Source organism: Rousettus aegyptiacus, unplaced genomic scaffold (assembly GCF_014176215.1).
Source record: "Rousettus aegyptiacus isolate mRouAeg1 unplaced genomic scaffold, mRouAeg1.p scaffold_m13_p_3, whole genome shotgun sequence".
Taxonomy (NCBI): domain Eukaryota; kingdom Metazoa; phylum Chordata; class Mammalia; order Chiroptera; family Pteropodidae; genus Rousettus; species Rousettus aegyptiacus.
The window spans coordinates 74943236-74963522 of NW_023416306.1; the positions used below are offsets into that span (position 1 = coordinate 74943236).

Here is a 20287-nt window from a genome sequence, read left to right on the forward strand (position 1 = left end):
ATTTTAATTAGTTTGAAGTGTACAGTACATTGGTTAGACATTTATATAGTTTATTAAACGATCCCCCTAATTGCTCCTTTTCTCCTCTGGTTTTCCACCTAGGCAATATATTAATGCTAACTACATTCTTTATTCCGTGTTCCCCATTCCTGTGACCATCTATCAACTACTAATTTGTACTTCTTTAACCCTTCATCCCATTCTCCCAGCCTCTCAACCCCCCTCCCCACTGTCTGTCACCAAATTGTCCACTATATTTGTGAGTCTGTTTCTGATTAGTCTGTCCTTTTTGTTCCTTAGATTCCACACATAAGTTAAATTATATGGTATTTATCTTTCTCTGTCTTACTTATTTCACACATCATCATAACCTCTAGGTCCAAGTCATTGCAAATGGTAGGATTTCATTTTTTTAATGGCTGAGTAATATTCCATTGTATATATGAACCTTAATTTCTTTATCCAATTGTCTGTTGATGGACATTTAGGTTGTTTCCATATCTTGGCTATTGTAAATTGTGCTGCCATGAATATTGGGGTTCATAGATCTTTACGAATTATTGTTTTGGTTTTCTTTGGATAAATACCCAGAAGTGCAATTGCTGGGTCAAAAGGTACATCCATTTTTAATTTTTTGAGAAACCTCTGGACTGTTTTCCATAGTGGCTATACCAATTTGCAATCCCACCAAAAATGTATGAGGGTTCCCTTTTCTCTGTATTGCCGCCAACATTTGTTATTCTTTGATTTATTTACGATAGCCATTCTGGCAAATGTGAGGTGATATCTCATTGTGGTTTTAATTTTTTTTCTCTGATGATTAGTGATCTTGAGTATCTTTTTATATGACTATTAGCCATCTGTATTTCCTCTTTGAAGAAGCATCCGTTCAAGTCTTCTGCCCATTTTTTAATTGGATTGTTTGTTTTTGTTGGTGTTGAGTTGTATGAGTTCTTTACACACTTTGGATATTAACCTCTTATCAGATGTATCATTAGTAAATAACTTCTCCTAATCAGTTGGTTGTCTTGTTTTGTCGATGGTTTCCTTTGCTGTACAAAAACTTTTTAGTCTGACATAGTCCCATTTGTTTATCATCACGGTTCCCTGAGGCAGTGGATAACATTTGGGGAAAGGAGTAAGGCAATAAAAATCTTATAAAAAAAATCTACAAAACAGGATGTCCATAGGGACTTTGATAAGCTTCAACAAATATAGGACTTCATATGTTAAGTATATTCCAAGAGAAGCATGGTAGTTTAATTAACTTCCCCCACCCATTTTTGTACATATTATTTTAATATTATTTATTTTATTTTTATATAACATTTCAAAAGTACAGAAATTTATAATAATTAATAAAAAGATACCCACTGAGATGAAACAGGTATGAACATTTTGCTGTTTACTTCCCTTTTTAAAAAAAGAAATAAAATTTGTCAAACTTATTTTGGATGGATAGATATGTAATAGTAACAGTAAAAGGTTAATGGCAGACTCTAGATGGTAGATATGAAGGTGTCCACTGTAAAATTATTTTTGTATATTGGAACATTTTCATTGTAAAACAAGTTCATCACCTGCTTGCCCTTGGATATTTTAGAGTCGGTATATAATATTCCTGCACATTTTTATAGACACACATTTATCCATAAACTATATATATAATTGTTTGTGTTTTTTAAAATTTACACAAATGATTCATATCCTTTTAACTCTATTTAAAAATTCTGAGATTTGTCTTGGTAATACATGTAGAACAATGTATTCTTTTCAATGACTATATTCCATTATATATAAAATTGAAAAGTTTGTTCACTCATTCTCCTGCCAAGGGCCATCTGGGTCTCTGTCACTTCTTATTCTTCTTACACATGGCTTGTCTGAGCTTGTAAAAGCTTCTGTCAACCCACAAAATGTGGGGCCTTCACAAGTACCTCCAAAATGAATGTCTTAAAAGAAATTTTTCAGCAGACGAAGAAAAAATAAATAAAAGTCTCTCAAGAAAGGTGAAGATTTCAGAGAGATAACAGAAGTCTTCATAATAATGAAGACAAAGGTAGATATTGTTTCCATGAGTAAGTTAAATAATGTAGCTATAGAACCTGTAAAAATATGTGGAATATAAATTTATGAGAAATAAAATATATTTTTTTTACAGTGAATTCACCATGGCAATAGGCTTTCATTATATAAGTTTAACCAAATACAGACTATTGAATGACCTATATGCCCTCTATTACTTTTTAAAAAATGTTTCATGCTATGTGGACTATTCCTATGTTCTAAGAAAATTCAGTGGTAAAAAGTTAATATTTTTATAACAAATGAAATATCCCACAATTCCCGTTTATATTTACTATTTTATTTAACACTTAAAACAACTGGGCTTTGGGTCAAGATGAAGTAAGTAAATGCTGTGCTCACCTCCTCCCATTACCATATCAAAATTACACCTAAATCATATAACAATTAACTTGGAGAACCATCTGAAGTCTAGCTGAACACAAGTCCCATAACTAAGGCTATAAAGAAGAAGCCACATCAAGACTGGTAGGAGGGGTCGAGATGCAAAATAGGCTAGCCTCATGCCTACAAGTGGCAGTTGAGACCTGGGAAAAATATCTAACTGCAGAGGTCTCCCACCATAGGGCGAAAGGTCCCACAACAGTCCCACACCAGGCTCCCTAGCCTGGAGCACTAATGCTGGAAAGAGGGGCCCCACGATATCTGGCTGTGAAAATCAGCAGAAATTCAATCCATCCAGGTGAGACAAAGGGCTGCTGGATACCAGGCATCTTCTTAAAAGGTTTGCACACAGACTGGCTCATTCACAGGCACTTACCCTAAGCACCAGTGAAGAGACAGCAGCTCCAAAGGCTCCAGAGACAGACAGACAGAAAATGAATTGTGTGGCTTCAGGGCAAGGGCTAGAGGGACAGCTGCCATTGTCCCTGTGTTGAGCCCTCCTCCCACAGGGCCCACAGGTGTCACCAAATCTGAATCTGAATTAACCTGGTGAACACCATTCACCCCATCCTGTTGACTCCCTGTAACACCTCCCCAACCAACTCATACACTGCCAAAAGCTTGTTCAACAGCATGCAGCAGGCCTTACCCTGCAATGCAGTCTCTCTTAAAAACTTTCAAAGGTCTTCATGCCCTGGTTAGGCAGCAGCTAGCTCAGTATACCTGTGCCTCTTGCTGAGTGGCCCAAGACTTGGCACTGACACCAAATCAACATTAACCTGATGAACACCACTTGCCCCAACCTGGCGATTCCCTGAGACCCCACCACACTCAACTCACATACTGCCCAAGGATATTTGAGTGGCTGTGACTTATGGGCAGACTATAGGTGGAAGCTGGCCTTGGGGTGCCCTGTGCCTTTCACAGAGGAGCTGCAAACTCAGTATTGATGGCAGCTGGCCTCAATTAACAGCACAGCCTCTCACTTGTGCCTCCAGGCCCAACATAGGCAGCTACCAGCTGCAGATTGTTTTGTAGCCCCTACCAGGTGGTGCTGGGCTGATCACAGGCAAAAGCTGATTTGGCCTGCTTGGGAGCCCTTTCCAAGAGCTCCAGAACAAATACACCCAGTGGCTGACTTCAGACCACAAAAGAACACCACCCAATTAGCAATACAAGTGGCATAACTAAAGGGTGGTCTCAGCAGACACAAGAGCCCTGTTGGAATGAATCCCATTCCATGGGGTCAGTTTCTACACAGCAGCTTGTACACTGCCATCGTGGGCAATTCTTACATACAGTCAGCTTGAGGGTCAACCTAACCCACTGATATGCCAACTGCAATCAAGGCTTAACTACAGTAGGAGGGCACACACAACCCCCTCAAGGGACACCCCTGGATTATCCCAGCTCTAGTGATCAGATCTACTTAATACACAGAGAGGCAGCCAATGTGAGAACACAAACAAACATGTCCCAAATGAAAGAAAAGGAAAAAACCTCCCCAAAAAACAACTAAATGAAATAGAGGCAAGCAATCTACCAAATATAGAGTTCAAAACAATGTTTATAAGGATGCTCAATGAGCTTAGGGGAAGAGTAGATGAATTCAGTAAGAATGTCAACAAAGAGACAGTTAGCATAAAAAAGGGCATAGAAACTATAAAAAAAGAACCAGGCAGATTTGAAGACTACAATAACTGAATTAAGAATACACTAGAAAGAATCAACAGCAGATTAGATGAAGCAGAGGATCGAATCAGCGATTTGGAGCATAAGGTAATAGAAAACACCCAATTGGAATAGTAAGAAAAGAGAATCCAAAAAAGAAAAAAAAATGAGGATAGTAAAGGGGCCTCTGTGACAACATCAAGCATAATAACATTCACATCATAGGAGTACCAGAAGGAGAAAAGAGAGAGCAAGGAATTGAGAAACTATTAGAAGAAAAAATGAGAAACTATTGAGAAACTATTAGAAGAAAAAATGATGGGAAACTTCGCTAACCTGGTGAAGGAAAGACACACAAGCCAGAAAGTGCAGAGTCCCAAAGAGGATGAACCCAAAGAGGCCCACACCAAGACATATCATTAATAAAATGCCAAAGGTTAAAGACAAAGAAAGAATCTTAAAAGCAGCAAGAGAAAAGCAGTTAGTTACCTGTAAGAGAACTCCCATAAACCTGTCGGCCGACTTCTCAGGAGAAAATTTGCAGGCCAGAAGGAATTGGCACAAAGTATTCAAAGTGATGAAAAGTAAGGAAGACTACTACAACCAAGACTATATTCAGCAAGGTTATCATTTAAAATTGAGGGAGAGATAAAGAGCTTCCCAGACAAGAAAAAGCTAAAGAAGTTCATAACTACCAAATAAGTTTTACAAGAAATGTTAAAGAGACTTCTTTAAGAAGAGAAAAAAAAAGAGAGTAAAGAACACAAATATAAATAATAAAATAGGAATAACTACATATTTATGAATAATCATTTTAAATATAAATGGGTTAAATGCTCCCATCAGAAGTCATAAGGTAGCTGAATGGAAAAGAAAACAAGACTCATATACATGGTGTTTATTAGAGACTCACTTCGGATCAAAAGACACACACAGATTGAAAGTAAAGGGCTAGAAAAAGATAATTTATGCAAGTAGAAATGAATAAAAGCTGGGATAGCAACAGACTTAGACAAAATAGACTTTAAAATGAAGACTACAATGAGAGACAAAGAAGATTATTACACAATGATAAATGATCAATCCAACAAGAGTACATGACTCTTATAAACATTTATGCACCCAACATGGGAGCACCTAAATGTATTAAGCAAATATTGATGAACACAGGGAGAGCTCAACAATAATACAGTAAGTATAGGAAAATTAAATACCTCATTGACATTCATGAGTAAGTCTTCCAAACAGAAAATCAACAAGGAAACGGTGGCCTTAAATGACACATTAAACCAGATGGATTTAATTGATATGTTTAGAGCATCTAAAGCAGCTGAATATACATTCTTTTCAAGTGCACATGGAAGATAGACCACATATTATCTGAAATCTGAAGACTGAAATCATGTCAAGCATCAAAATGATAGAGAAGTGACAACTGACACCACAGAAATACAAAGGATTATAAGAAAATACTACAAACAATTATATTCCAATGAATTGGACAGTCTGGAAGAAATGGATGAATTCCTAAAAACATATAACCTTTGAAGATTGAATCAAGAACAACAGAAAATCTGATTATTACTAATAAAATTGAATCAGTTATCAGAACACTTCCAACAAACAAAATTCCTAGACCTAATGAATTCACAGGCGAATTTTACTGAACAGTCAATGAAGAGTTAACATCTATTCTACTCAAATATTCCAAAAAAAATTGAAGAGGGGGAAAGGCTCTTAAGCTTATTTTACAAGGCCAGAGAAAGACATCACAAAATCAGAAAATTATAGGCCAGTATCTCTGATGAATATAAACATAAAAATATTCCACAAAATATTAGCAAAGCAAATTCGGCAGTATAATGAAAAGATTATACTTCATGATCAAGTGGGATTTATTTTTGCGATACAAGGTTGGTTTAATATCCACAAATCAATTACATGATATACCACATAAACACAAGGAAGAATAAAAATCATCTGATCATACTAATAAATGCGGAAAAAGCATACGATAAAAACTCTCAGCAAAGTGGGAATGGAGGGAGCATTGATCATTTATCTTCTCAACATAATAAAGGACGTATATGACAAACCCCCTACTAACATCATACTCAATGGAGAAAAGCTCAAAGTGTTTTCCTTAGGATCAAAAATAAGACAAGAATGTGCACTTTCACCACTTCTATTCAACATAGTATTGGAAGTCCTAGCCATGGCAATCAGACAAGAAAGAAGAAATAAAAGGTATCCAAATGGAAAAGGAAGAAGTAAAACTGTCATTATTTGCAGATGATGTGATACTATATAGAGAAAGCCCTAAAGATTACACACACACACACACACACACACACACACAAATACTGGAAATAATAAAGGAATTCAGTTATGGAGCAGGACACAAAATTAATAAACAGAAATCAATTGCATTTTTATACATTGGGGTAGACAGTTTCTTCAATAACTGGTGTTGGGAAAACTGGACATATATGTGCAAAAAAATAAAACTAGACTAACTTCTCATACCATATGTAAGAATAAACTCAAAATCGATTAAAGACTTAAATGTAAAACTTAAAACCATAAAACTCCTAAAAGAAAACACAGGCAGTAAACTCTCTGACATTTCACTTAATAATATTTTTGGAGAGGATATAGCTCCTTGGGCAATGGAAACAAAAAAAAAATAAACAAATAAAACTATGTCAAACTAAGAAATTTTTTTCACAGCAAAGTAAGCTATCAACAAACCGAAAAGATAATCTATTGAATGGGAGAAAGTGTTTACCAACGATACATACAATAAGGGGTTAATACCCAAATTTATAAGAAACTCATACAACTTAAGACCAAACAACAAACAATTCAATTAAAAAAAGGACAGAGGACCTGAATAGACACTTCTCCAAAGAGATGGTCATACAAATTGGTCATACAGATGACCAGTAAACATATGAAATACAAATTAAAATCACAATGAGATATCACTTCACATTTGTCAGAATGATATCAATACATACATAAACAACAAGTGTTGGCAAGGATGTGGAGAAAAGGGAACCCTCATGTACTGTGACTGCAAATTGGTGCAGCCACTTAGGAAAACAGTACAGAGAGTTTTCAAAAAATTAAAAATAGAACTACCTTATTAATCAGCAATTCTACTTCTGGGTATTTATCCAAAGAAATCCAAAATACTAGTTTAAAAAGATATATGCATCTTTATGTTCATTGTAGCATTATTTACAATAGCCAAGATATGGAGGTAAACTAAATGTCCATCAATAGATGACTGGATAAAGAAGTGGTACATACATGTAATGGAATACTACTCAGCCATAAAAAATGAATCTTACTGTTTGAGACAACAATGATGGACCTATAGGGTATTATGCTAAGTGAAACCTACAGAACAAAATGAATGAACAAACAAAACAAAAACAGACTCATAGGTGCAACTGATGGTTGCCAGATGTAAGCAGGTTTAAAGGGAGAACTAGGTGATAAAGGTGAAGGGGTTAAGAAGCACAAATTGGCAGTTACAAAATAGTCATGGGGAGGTATAGTCAATAATACATTGCAATAACTGTGTATGGTGCCAAATGGGTACTGGACTATAGCCAGCATCACTTCATAAGTTGTATAAATGTCTAACCACTATCCTGTGCATCTGAAACTAATATAACATTGAATGTCAACTGTAAGAGAAAAAAAAAAGGAATTTTTGGTACAATACTTTATATGGTGTCATTAACAATTCAGTCTATAATTTTAACAAAGATGAAAAATTTAAGAAATAATAAATCTTACAACTTAAAAAAAAAACCAGCAACTGTTAAGTTCAAGCCACTGTTATTCTTATTTTACAGAGAAAGCTGCTGAGACTCAGATTGGTTAAAAGCTGCTGAGACCCGGATTGGTTAAAAAACTTGACCCGGGCCACAGGTACCATTGAGTCTCTAGGCTATAAAGGCCAATAAAGCAGGACTGACACTGGTCATCTCAGGCACAGAGCCTCATAGAGGAGCCTCTGAGTCTGGACTTTGGCCAACAATGTTGGCAAAGACAATGAGATGTGCAGATCCTGAGGTGATGCAGACTCAAGGAGGTGACATATGGAAACATCACATGGTTGTACAGGAAACAGAATAAAAACATATTACAATGCTTTTTTGTAACCTTGGCTACTGTCACTATAGTTTCAAGAAAATGTTTTTCCAAACTTTCGGCGCATCGCCCATATGTTGATTTCCATCTGTCAGTTTCCTGAGCCATGGCCCAGCACTACCAGGTGTTTCTGAGCCCAGGAAGTCCTGTGATTAATGGTGTCTGTCCAGGGCACACCTTAGGGAGGCAGTTTTGTGGTTTTCTCCTTTCAAGTGTTTTTAAGAGGAAAGGTGATAAAATGCAGAAAGGCCATTGCAAATGGTAGTACTACTCACCGGTCATGGAAAGTGGAGATCTTGGAAGGACACTGCAAATATTGCTTAAACCGGAGCTCAAAGGCTTGTCCAATGGAGCTGATGACATCTTGTGCCAGCCCGTCACAGCATTCCAAAATGTGACAAGCTATGGGAACCAGAGACATAGGCCCATTAGAGACAAATACAAGAGCTACCCAGGCTCCTCCACATAAGCCTTCCTGGGAGTGAAACCCCATCAGTAGCTGTGAGAAGACAAGAACAAGGTGTTGCATGTGCCTTTTATTATATGTCCTGAAGGCTTTATCTGCATCTTACTCCCTGGGACCCATAGTTGGACAGTGTCACTATCAGATTCATTTCTTAATACCTTATTCTCTCCAAAATCAAAAATTAATCGCTTTGTGCCAGGTGCCCATCATCCTTCAAGGACACACTATCCTGTGGCTAGGCTGCATTATAATCCATGAGAAGCCTTCAGAGAAGAGGGTCAAGTGGAAGAAGGCATGGAGAAGGACCCTGCCTTTGCTCTACAAAAAAGAGACCATCCACGGCATCCCACAACCTCTCCACAAGTTGTTGTGACAAGCATGCCGTGGTCTTGTTACTAGTGGGATAGAGTCATTCTTCTTGGAGAAAATGACAGATACGTGTGTCCTACTCCACTTTTCTCTTGTCAACAGTTAGGATGTAATTGTATTGCAGGGAGGGGTCGTCCAGGAGTGAAGAGGAGGCATTTCTACAAGGGTAGTTGTTCTCAGGCACCAGAGACACCAAATTGTCCTCTGGCTACAGGAGAATCCAGTACACACTTGAAAAAGGACTCCTTAAGATGGGAAACTGCCCAAGAAGGGACAGAGGCATCACTACCTCCACAGTTTAGTGACTCTTTCATCACTGCTTTCTTTGTGCACAAAGCCAGTGTAGCTCACCCAGACTGCAGCTGCTGGGCCCGGCATCCTCAACTTCTCCCCCAGGGGAGCATACTGCTGAGGACACATAGAAAATCACTGCCGGGGAAGAACAAATGGGACTATACTGCATTTTGGACCGCAATGCAATCCTTGGATACGCTAGGTATGGCCAAGGCATTGGTCTCAAGGAGGTGGATGTCCTAGCTGTATTTTTATTATTGACTACTGATATTATTTTATTTTTGATATTAATTTTTATTAAGTATCAACCCAAGTAGGCCCAAAGCAGGCCCATCTGAAGCAACTGTGAGAGTTGCAGGTTGTCGGTTAAATGATAGGAATGAAGATGTCTTACCAGCCGACAGAGAAGTAAGAGTCTAGGCTGGTGCGAGAGAAAGACACTTGAATCTCCCACCCATCCCCTGTTTCCAGCCACACATATCCATCCCCCACCCCACCCCAAGCATCAGCATCAGCATGGGAGTTGGCTGCCCAGCACTTTGGAGAACCAGAATAAAGACTGGGAATGGGTCAAAAAGGTGCAGCTTATTTTTCTTCTAAAGAGAAAGGCAGTACCTTAACCTTAAACATAGTAAGTGAAAAATCAAGTTTCTGCAGAAGGGGCTGTACAATGGATCCACAGGGCCCACTCATCTCCCACACGTCAGAGAACAACAGGCCCGGAAATGGTCCTCTTTAAGTCAGTTCCTGGGATGTTTGGAAACTGCAGAGCTCTGGTGGAAGCACCCTCACTCAGTGAAGGCAGCACCCTGTCAGCCTAATATACCCAAGGTGGCAGAACGACTCTAGGCTCTGCTACCTGGATTATCCTCAATGGATTGAGAAAATAGCATCTGTTGGCTGGGTGTGAGGCTGCTTCTGTGAAATGCATTCTATATGTTCCAGAAACTCACTCCAAATCCAAACTAACCCTGGGCCTCCCTGGGCCTGGTATTTTCTCTGAGAGTACTGCAACAGTCTTTAGTCAAAAGCCACCATTTTCTGACCCGACCTGAGTGACTTGGTATATATGAGAAATGAGGAGACCTTCTCCAAAGTGACCATTGGAATTATTTACTTCACCCCCACAAGGAAAGGATGTCATCCATGAACAAAAAGGAGACTAGGTGAGAAACATGTACAGAATCAAGACTCAAAATGATGTTGTAAAACCTAAAATGTGGCCTATTACAAATAGAAGCAGCAAAATAGTGTCATTCTCCATTCTACTCCTTCTCAGAGAAACCAGTCTTTTTGTAGTAGTAGAAGGTGACATTGGAAAAGAAGCCCGAAATAAGTCAGGGAGTGAACCATGTGAAGGTCTGGTGTGAGGATATCACAGGCATGGGCCTAGTGGGGGCAAAGGCCCCAGTGCAGATGCTGGCTTGGCGTACAAGGAAGAGGCCAAAGGTCCATGAGGTTAGATCAGAAAGAAAATTATGGGAAATAAGACACATGAGAGCAGGACTGAAATCACATTGGGTCCTGTGGGCATGGTGATGCTTTGTGGAGGAAGAAGACGTATATGTAGCTTGTCCAGTGTGAAGGGCCTGCGAGGCTTCTGAGTGCAGAAGTGCAGCAGGGTGGTAAGTGCACAAGTCTAGTTTTCAGCCAGAGGCCTGAGAGATGGGAACATTTGGAGTCTCTGCACAGGATATTTAAAGTCCAGGGCCTGGCTTGTTTGTACAATACTGATTGACGATTGCCAAGTATGAAGCCGCCTAAATGTCTACCCATCAGAAAACTTGCTTTCACACATTATGCAGATAAGATTTTGTTTAAAGGGGACATACAGAGGTGTTGTGTTGTTTGCTACCACTGAGTTTATACTATTGAAAGCCTTTCCCAGAAAGTCACCTCTTGGGGTCTACAACTGTCCAAGGCCAGATGAACCCTAATTCCCTGGTGAAAAGACCATCTGCTTGTAGAGAAGCCTGGAGCAGGCAAGTGTGGCCATGCGAGGCAGCATTCCCACGTGTAGGCTTCCTGCTCAAGCCCATTCAAGTTTCCCATTATTAAGGAAATTTTGGGGGAAAGAACAGCAGAATGTGTTGGAAGATGTTCAGACTGAACATGCAGGCTTCTCTCCTGTTAGGTCGGCATCATCTACATTCAGGATATGTCTTTCCACAGCCAGTTTAGGGAGTTCCAGAGGGTGCCTGAACAGGAATGTTATTGCGATTATAAATTATGTAAAGCACATGCCTCCTGCAGGCAGCCATATGTCTGATTAGAGCATCATATTTTAGCTACTTTTTGTGACTCAAACAGTGTAATCTGAACCAATACGTATATGACTGCAGGGGACGAGAGTCATTGGGTAGTAATGAAAGTCTCAACATAAAAATAAAATGGTGTGTTAGGATCCAGCAAAGCCTGATTTGTTGGGAGTTTTATTTCTATGTATATCAGTAGTCACCTTCCAGGTCTATTGGCCCTGCCCTTCGACTATAATGCACCAATTACATGAAACTTCATTCATTTGTGTCTTTTGTCTTCTCAAGATGTTGGTGGAGGTTTCCATCCAACTTAATGACCTCTAACAGATTAACTATATATTTGACAGCTGAATATAGATTCTCTCTGTAAATACTTCTGGATAAACAAAGAACACACACAAAAAATGTATAGGCAAGGATCATAATGGAAAAGACAAATGATAACAGTGAGGGACTTTGACCCCTCTCTATACGGTTTCGACAGACTTTCTGGGGCTCAGATGTGTCTTCACACCTGCCTGTCTTGAGGCTTATAGCCAAGGAATCACTTCAGCACTTTGACTGGGCCATCTAAATAAGCAGTTAGATATTTAAGAGCCCAAATAAAAACATCCACTCCCAGAATTTCTTGCTAGTCTGACTCTTCAGTGGCAGAGGCCATTCTTACTAAATTAAACTTGCTTCCTGGCCCCAGGGAAAAAGAAGAGCAGAAGCAGTTGGGGGAAGCCCTTCTTCCAGCTCCATACTAGAAGAGAGTAATCATGGGTTGGACACATATGAGATGGAGGCAAAGCATGCTCCAAGATCATGTTCATGGCTGGAACTATGACTCCCTCCCCCCACACACTGCCTCCCAGGAGGCTAGGCCTCCTGATGTGTGAAGAAAAGAGCTGTGATTCATAAGGAAGGCTGCAAATTCCCATCAGAGGGTGGGTCTGTTTGCCCTCCCCTTGAGTCTGAGCAGGCTGTGACTGCTTTGACAGTAGTGAAGCTGTGCTTGGCAGAAGTGAAGTTGTGCCTGGTCTTTGGGAGTGCTGGAAGTTTCTACTTTGGTATTGTGGAGCCCAGAGCCACCATGTAAAAAGTCTTACGGCGCTGATAGAGGGGCTCCTTGGAGGGACCCTCGGACTCCATGGAGATGGGGAAGAACCCTAATAGCTTAGCCTCCTAGTCACCTCTACCAAGGTATGAAGCATGTCAGAGAAGTCAACTTGGACTCTTTAGACTAGGCCAGCCACCAGCCAAAGACCACGAGTGACCCCCATTGATGCCACAGCAGCATAATTGGCCAATTGAGCCCTGTCTGGATTCCTGACAATTATACTCAAAGATATAATGGAATGGTGGTTATTAAGCCACTAAGCTTTAAGTAGTCTGTTATAGGTGATAGATAATTGGAAGAAGGAGTGAACATCCCCCACCAAGTATCTCAACGGGCCCCTGTGCCCCTAAAGCAGCAGCACCGGAAAAGAGGTCAGTATTTGTCGCATGCTGGTACCACATGTAGATCCCAAAGGGAGCCTGGGGCAGCTACCACCAGACATGTGGAGTGGATGCTGATTTTGATGGCTTCAAAAAGACACTATGGGTGGAAGGTACTCCTGGTTTGTGGCTCTGAAACAGGATAACAGCCTATATACTTCCATGGCCCTAAGTCAGATTGCACTGGGTTAAATTGTTTCAGAGTCTGGAGCCTTATTTCCCACCCTTGGCTGTACATGGGAGTCACCTGGAGAGCTTTTAAAAAATAGTTGCCTGGGCTGTACTCTCTGAGGCCTGAGCATTGAGATTTTTGAAAGCTCATCCAAGTGACTCTAAAGCACATTTCATTTTGAAAACCACTGACCTAGGAGCCATTAAAGACATTTAAAAAAGAAAAAAAAAAACTAGGATGGCTTCGAGTTAATTTGGAATGGGAACTTTGCCTGGGGAGGTGCGGCCTGCCACTTCCTGCTACTGAACTTGGTGGGACTGTAGGATGGCCTCTCACATGGGTTGAATTGTGTCCTGAGAGAAAGACATGTTGAAATCCCACTGCAGAAAGTCACCTTATTTGGAAATAAGGTTGTTGCATATATAACTAGTTAAGATGAGGTCAGGCCGGATCACAGTAGGTCTAATCCAGTATAACTGGTATCGTCATAAAAAGATATCCGCGTGAAGACAGAGTCACACTCAGGGCACAAGGCCATGTGAAGACCGAGAAGTGAAGTGATGCATCCACAAGCCCAGGATGCCAAGGCTGGAAGCTAAACGGCATTCTCCTTTACAGGCTTCAGAGTGAATATGGCCCTGCCAGCACCTTGATCTCAGATTTCCAGCCTTCAGAACTGTGAGACAATGAATTGTTATTTTAAGGCACCTCACTTGTATTATTAATACTGCAGCCATAGCAGAATAACAATGCAGCCTCTAGCTGGAAGAATGAACTTGTGTTAAACTGTTATAGTCTGCCTTCTCACCCAAGACAAATACTGATTATCTGCAGATATTACTTAAGTAAAAGCTGCTTCAAGTTCAAGTAATGATGGGCTAGAACGTGTTAGCAAGGGGTTCTGGGGACAGTTCTGAATTCATCAAGACCACGCATGTCCCCTTATCATCTTACCATCAAAACTTCATACTTACTCCACCTCTGGTTCAAGAGTGACAATATGAAAACTATAACATAGAATGTTATCTATATTGGAACACCTCAACTATGGAATCCCCCTCCCCCCAGACACCCCAATGAGGAGCTCCAGTCACCTGGAAGAGAATAACAGCTGACATTCTTTGTAAGCTCTTGTTATCTTCAGTTTCAGGAAAGGAAAGGCAGCCCTACCGAGTCACTGCTTACCAACTCAGGACTGGAAAAGGCCCAGATGGAAAGTTACCTGGGCAGGGAACATTTACATAGGAAAGCAAATTTTTACAGCCAGTCCGTTTGGCAATTTGCAAGGTCCACTGATGTATCGACCATCTAACATTAGCCTCTTTAAGGCAAGCCATGTAATATTCTGAGGAAGAACAAAGGAGTCTGTACATGGGGCCTCTGGGTGTCCATGGACCTGAGGGACAGATCTCAGTAAAGCTACATCATGGATCAGGTAACCTGATCTCTCTGGGCTGTCTTAGAAATATATCTAAGATATAGTGTTGAGGGGCGGAGCAAAATAGAATGCTAAGATCTCATTTGTATTGAAATTTTAGAAGATGTAGAAAACATACATGTATGTATATGGATAAAAAGTTCTGCAAAGCAAACTGGAAAAACTTAACAGTTGGTACCTGGGCCGGAGGGTGGGAGGAGCAGGGGAACCAGTGGGTAATGGAGTGAAGTGCTGTTTTGGATTTTTATAAACCCCACTGGCGATCTTCAACAATGAGTTCTGAATTAGAATTATGCAGTGCACCAGTGGCTGCCTAGTGTTCAAGGATAGCACACCCTTAGTCAGCCCACCCACCCAGGCTTGTTATCGTCCAGTGAGTGGGGCTTTGGTTTTGTAAGTGATAACAGAAATGGGATGGTGGGTGTGAAGGGAGAGTTTAAGATTAAAGCTTCCTTGAGGATAGAAAGTACTTGAATGCCTCGGCCCCCCTCACTCAGCCTGTGTAGGGCATAAGACGACAGCACCTAAACTGAGAAACTGGCCATCAGAGCTGTGCAAGGCAGCATGAGGCTTCTCTGAGAGACTTAGTTAGCAGCGGACACACAAGGAACTGGAGCCCGGCAGGAGACTGGATGGTTTTTAGTTCTCCATATGTAATTAAGCCACTTTCATTGTATGAGTGGGAGCTGTACTTAGCAGGACAGGTGCACTAAGCAGTAGCTGGTTGGATACAGGTGTGCGTTTGGAGCTCACAGACATCAAGTGTCTCCTGACCCAGCCAGGCATGCTGCCACACTTAACTGCCTCCTACCATAGTTATCATGAACAATGTGATATAGCACGTGCTCATTTTGGTGAAGGGGGCTGAAATGAGAGGAACATCTGTGTTAATATCCAGTATCAAGTTGGGCAGTATTCTAGCAAGAGATTACAAGCATTAAGCATTGCTTACCTCTGCGATTAACAGGGTCCTTAGCTACATACGCAACATAGTCTGTTGTGTCCTGTCAGAGAAAAATGAGACATCCACATCACTAATCACAAGCAGGAGACAGCATAGCCAGACACACAGGGCACAGACCACCTCAGGAATGAAATGATGCCCAAATAACAGCCATTAAAGTGGCTTTTTTTCTAACCGACTGTGAGCAGAAATCACTAGGAATCTTACAAAATGCAGATTCTGACTCAGAGGACCAGAGCAGGACCTGAGTTCTGTCTGCAGCCAGGTTGCACATGGCACTGTGGCTGCTTCCCCAGCCCACACTTTGAGTAGCAAGGATGTGAATAACACACCTATTCTCTGTGTATTGGACCACCAGAGGAACTTTAAAAACATTGATAACAAGGTCCCACCTCCCAGATAATCTGAACTAAATCAGATGTGAGGCCTGGGTATCAGGAATATCTAAGAGCTCCACAGATGGTTCCAATGTGAACCGAGGCTGAAAACAGTGGTCCTCTCAATTAAGCTGGTGTCAGAATCCCTTGCAGGGCTTGTTAAAACATGGATTGCTAAATCCCATGCCAGGGTTCCCCACTTGGAGGGGCTGAGGTGAGGCCCCAAATGCACATTTTTGACAAGTTTCCAGGTGCTACTGCTGCTGTTGGTCTGGGGGCCTCTGTTTGAGAATCTCTGGTCTAGAAGAAATTCAGCAGTGGATGTTCAAAGTTGGTTGCAAATGTTCCTTCACAAGTGGGTTAGGTACAATGGTTCTTTTCTCCTTGGACATAAGTAATGATTTTAATTCTTTTAAGATGTATTGAAAATATGTGCTTGATTTTGAAATCTCATGCTTACACGTGAAACATGAGCTCCCTTGCCTGAATCCTCATCTAATCATCAATATGGCCTCAAAAGTGGGCCCAGGTAACTATGTGGATTTTAGTTTCTAAATAACCAGATACAACAATAATTCTCTTAATTCTTGAAAGCAGAAAAGACTTCTCTGCAAAGATGACGTTTTCAACATTCAAAAAAGTGTCAGCAGATTGAGAAGAAACTGGTAAAGGTCTATACAATTATTGCAGATATTTCCCAAATGTTATTCTTTTGAAGGGCTGCAAGGTTATTAATTAGCTCCCACTGTTTGCAGCATTTTAAAGACTCTCTGTCATGAGTTCTTTTATTGTTATGCTCTATGGGCAGAGGAGCCAACTACTCTCTATAGTGCCAGAAAACCCTCCAGAGAGAGAGGAGAATAGGCAATAGAGAGAGAGTGTGTGAGTGGGGGTGCAATGGTTATTGAAAGCTGGCTGCAGGGTGGTTGGTGGCAAAAGCACTTTCCATATGTCATTGTCCTGGAACTCACAGTGACACAGGAAGTCCAAGCATGGGAAGGAGAGCTCTTCAAGCCCCTCTTCAAATAACTGGCTGCTACCCCAGGGTCATTCTCCAGCATGCAACCCAGCTTAACTTTTTCCTCTCCTCACTCAGTCCACTGACAATTGGTCTACTCACAGACTGATCTCAGAAAGGGAGTAGGAGACAGTCAAACCAGTCGATCTGACCTCTTGTTATTTCCGTCAAGGAAGATCTGGTGAGACTATGAAGCTCTTGGCAAAAATAAGGATTGTTATTTGTAATCATAGACTCTCTCTGGATTCAAAAGATGCTAATGTTAGAAGTTTCCTTAGGGAGTTCTAGTGTTTCTCAAACTGAGATCCACGGAACCTAGGGTAGAGTGGGTATACTCCCCAGCACTTATGAGATGTCATCAGAATTTCCTTATAACTTTGTGTTTTCATTTCAATGATAATTTTTAAAATTAATACAGGAATATTCAGGATCATCTGAATTACCACCATGTCATAATGTTCTGTATACAATTTCAGTACCAAGATTTTTAGTTGGGTTTCCAACATTATGGTTACCTTAATGAATTAAAGAATTAGAAAGAAAAGAACTGTTAGACTAGATGCCTTTGCCCCATTTGAAGAAATTAATGTCACATTTGTACACAATAATATACAACTGAAGTGTTTGATTAAATAGAAGAAATAAGTAGAAGAATGAATAATCTGGCACCCATGGTAGTAGAGAGATGCTGACTTCGAAAGATTTGGAATGCATCGTGGTGGCTATTTCTAGAGTCACACTGGGAGCAGATATTTAGTTTCAGCAAAACTTTTATCCATCACAGTAAATTAATATTATTTTGAATGTTATTGGCTTTACTGTATTTAACTTCCAAGCTTGATTGAGGTTTATGGTTCAATAAAAAAGTATAACACACAGGGATGTAAAGTATAGCATAATGAATATAGTCATTAATACTATAATAGTTATGTATGGTGTCAGATAGGTACTAGATTTATCAGGATTATCATTTTGTAAATTACATAAATGTCTAATCACCATGTTGTACACCTGAAACTAATATAAGATTATATGCCAACTTTAATTGGAAAACTAAAAATATTTTAAAATAATTTTTAAAAGTATATATTTAAGAGAGGGAGAAGTGTTCAATAAAATATATAAACAAAAAAAGTAAGGGGTCCATACTTTATTTTTTTACATATTTGGGTAACAAAATTAATTTGTGCCAAACCTAGTAGCATATAAAAGGAAACTCTTCTTTTTAAATTCTCACTTCAGTCTGAGAAACTCTGCTCCGGCTCAAAGCTAAGGAAGGAGGGCCAGGAAAGAGATGTGATATGACCCTATCACTCAGATGGTCAATGGCCAAGCTAGGACATAGCTTTTCTCATACCAATATTGATTTTTTTTTTTCTGGCACAGTGGGGGAGTGTATTGCTATTCAAAACAATATGCTTGACATCACACAGTGAGCATGTAATGTTCTAAAAATGGGGTTGCCAAGTGCCCATTCTGTATTTATCCATTTCTGTTCTCACTCCCGAAGACTTTCTGAGCCTGACCATTATTCTGGCATTCTTTTGGTGGTCTTTTAACACTAATAATAGTAGTAGATTATAATTATAGGGTACCCTTTTCTGTAGGGGTTAACAGTGTTTTTTGGTCTGTCTTATTTGATGTTTCAAAATATCATTTTCTTACCTAGCAAACTGAGGCACAGAGTAATAAGTAGATATACAGTTCTCAGCAGAACAATGAACAGAACCTAGAATTGTTGGTTTTATTTAAAACACCTACCAATTGTAGTGATTACAAACCAGTTTGGTGTGGGAATTTGTGCACAATTTGATATGCACTTGGACTAGTTAAAATGGAAATGTAAAGTAATCAAGCCCTTGGTATGGTGATATTTTCTGTATCAGAAAAAATATAAACAGTTATGAATTACTTTAAGCCCCTGGTATGGTAACATTTTTGTATCAGAAAGAATATAAATGGTTATGAATTACACTGACTACTTACATTTTTAATGAAGAGGTGATAGGAAAAATTGAACATAGTTCATAGACCTTTATGTGCTATGGAGAACCAAATAATTTTAACACAGGACAATGCATTTAGCTTCCCATTTTCTGGATCTCTGTATCTCCATTCATGATATTGTCATGAAGATGAGATTTGAGACAACTTCCTGAAAGGAGCTTAATGCAGGTGCTCATTTCTGCCTTTTATTTTTCAAACTGGGTCACCTTTCAAATTTAAGAAATTATGGTTCCAAGCATCCATCACATTGCAAGTTAGTTAGAGTCAGATACAGATATAGGTAAAGGAATAAGTACAGATATATGTGTAGGTATAGTGCAGGTAGAGAATAGGTATACACGTATGTCTAGATATTATCCTCAGAAATGTACCTATGATGGGTTTGATTATGGAAGACTTCCACTTTATAAATATACTTCTCAATAAGGGCTTTCATTTTACAATGAAACATAAGAAAATAAAAGATTAGAAGAAAAAGAAGGGAAGGGAAGGAAAAAAAAGAAGAGGAAATCATCATAGGAGACTTGAAAACAAAACTCTAAGTATAAAGGGGCCAAAGCCAACTAACACACTGAATAAGATGGTTAAATGGTGCTCTGGTCAGCCTTTGGCAATTAAGTAGATGTTTGAAAGCAAAGAACAATCTTCACTGTGGACAAATCCTTCTGACAGAGACCTTGGCTCAAGGGTCTCAGACGAGGAGATGCCCAGGACTCTCAGTGCAGCCAAGCTCAACTGGCAGGAGTGGCAGAAGCAATGCTGGGATGATTCCTGTTGCGACACCTCCCTGGGGGCTACAGCAACGGGGGCAAGGGAGGATGGGGTACCACTCTCCCGTAGCTTAGACACTCGGTGCCATGATCATACTGCCCTTTGGAAATGTAGACACTAGAGCCAACAAAGGAAATCACTTTCAATGTGCCAACAGCAGTTCTACAATCAGGTTACTACGTATAAGGAGCCTAAGAGGAAAGATTTGTGAGTTAAGTATGGGGCAAGGGAAAGATTCCCTTTCTGGGCTAGAAGTAGACAAGGGCCCTGACGTGGGATAAGGAGTAACACACATACCAATTATTCAAGCTTCTTTAGACTGGCAAACTTTTATTTAAAACCTGTCTATTTCCTTCACCAGATC

The 20287-nt window shown here is 40.0% G+C and overlaps 1 protein-coding gene across 7 annotated transcripts in view; it reads right to left on the bottom strand.

Annotated features, from left to right (window-relative positions):
- The window catches only part of SHC3 (SHC adaptor protein 3), a 148916-nt gene that overhangs the window by 44507 nt on the left and 84122 nt on the right, over positions 1 to 20287 (bottom strand). For all 7 annotated transcript variants that reach the window (XM_036238631.1, XM_016133436.2, XM_036238635.1 and 4 more), the window contains 2 exons: positions 15739 to 15790; positions 8583 to 8709 (listed from right to left, as the gene is read on the bottom strand). In XM_036238631.1, coding sequence (XP_036094524.1) covers positions 8583 to 8709; positions 15739 to 15790 — 179 coding nt within the window. The remainder of the gene's footprint in view (positions 1 to 8582; positions 8710 to 15738; positions 15791 to 20287) is intronic.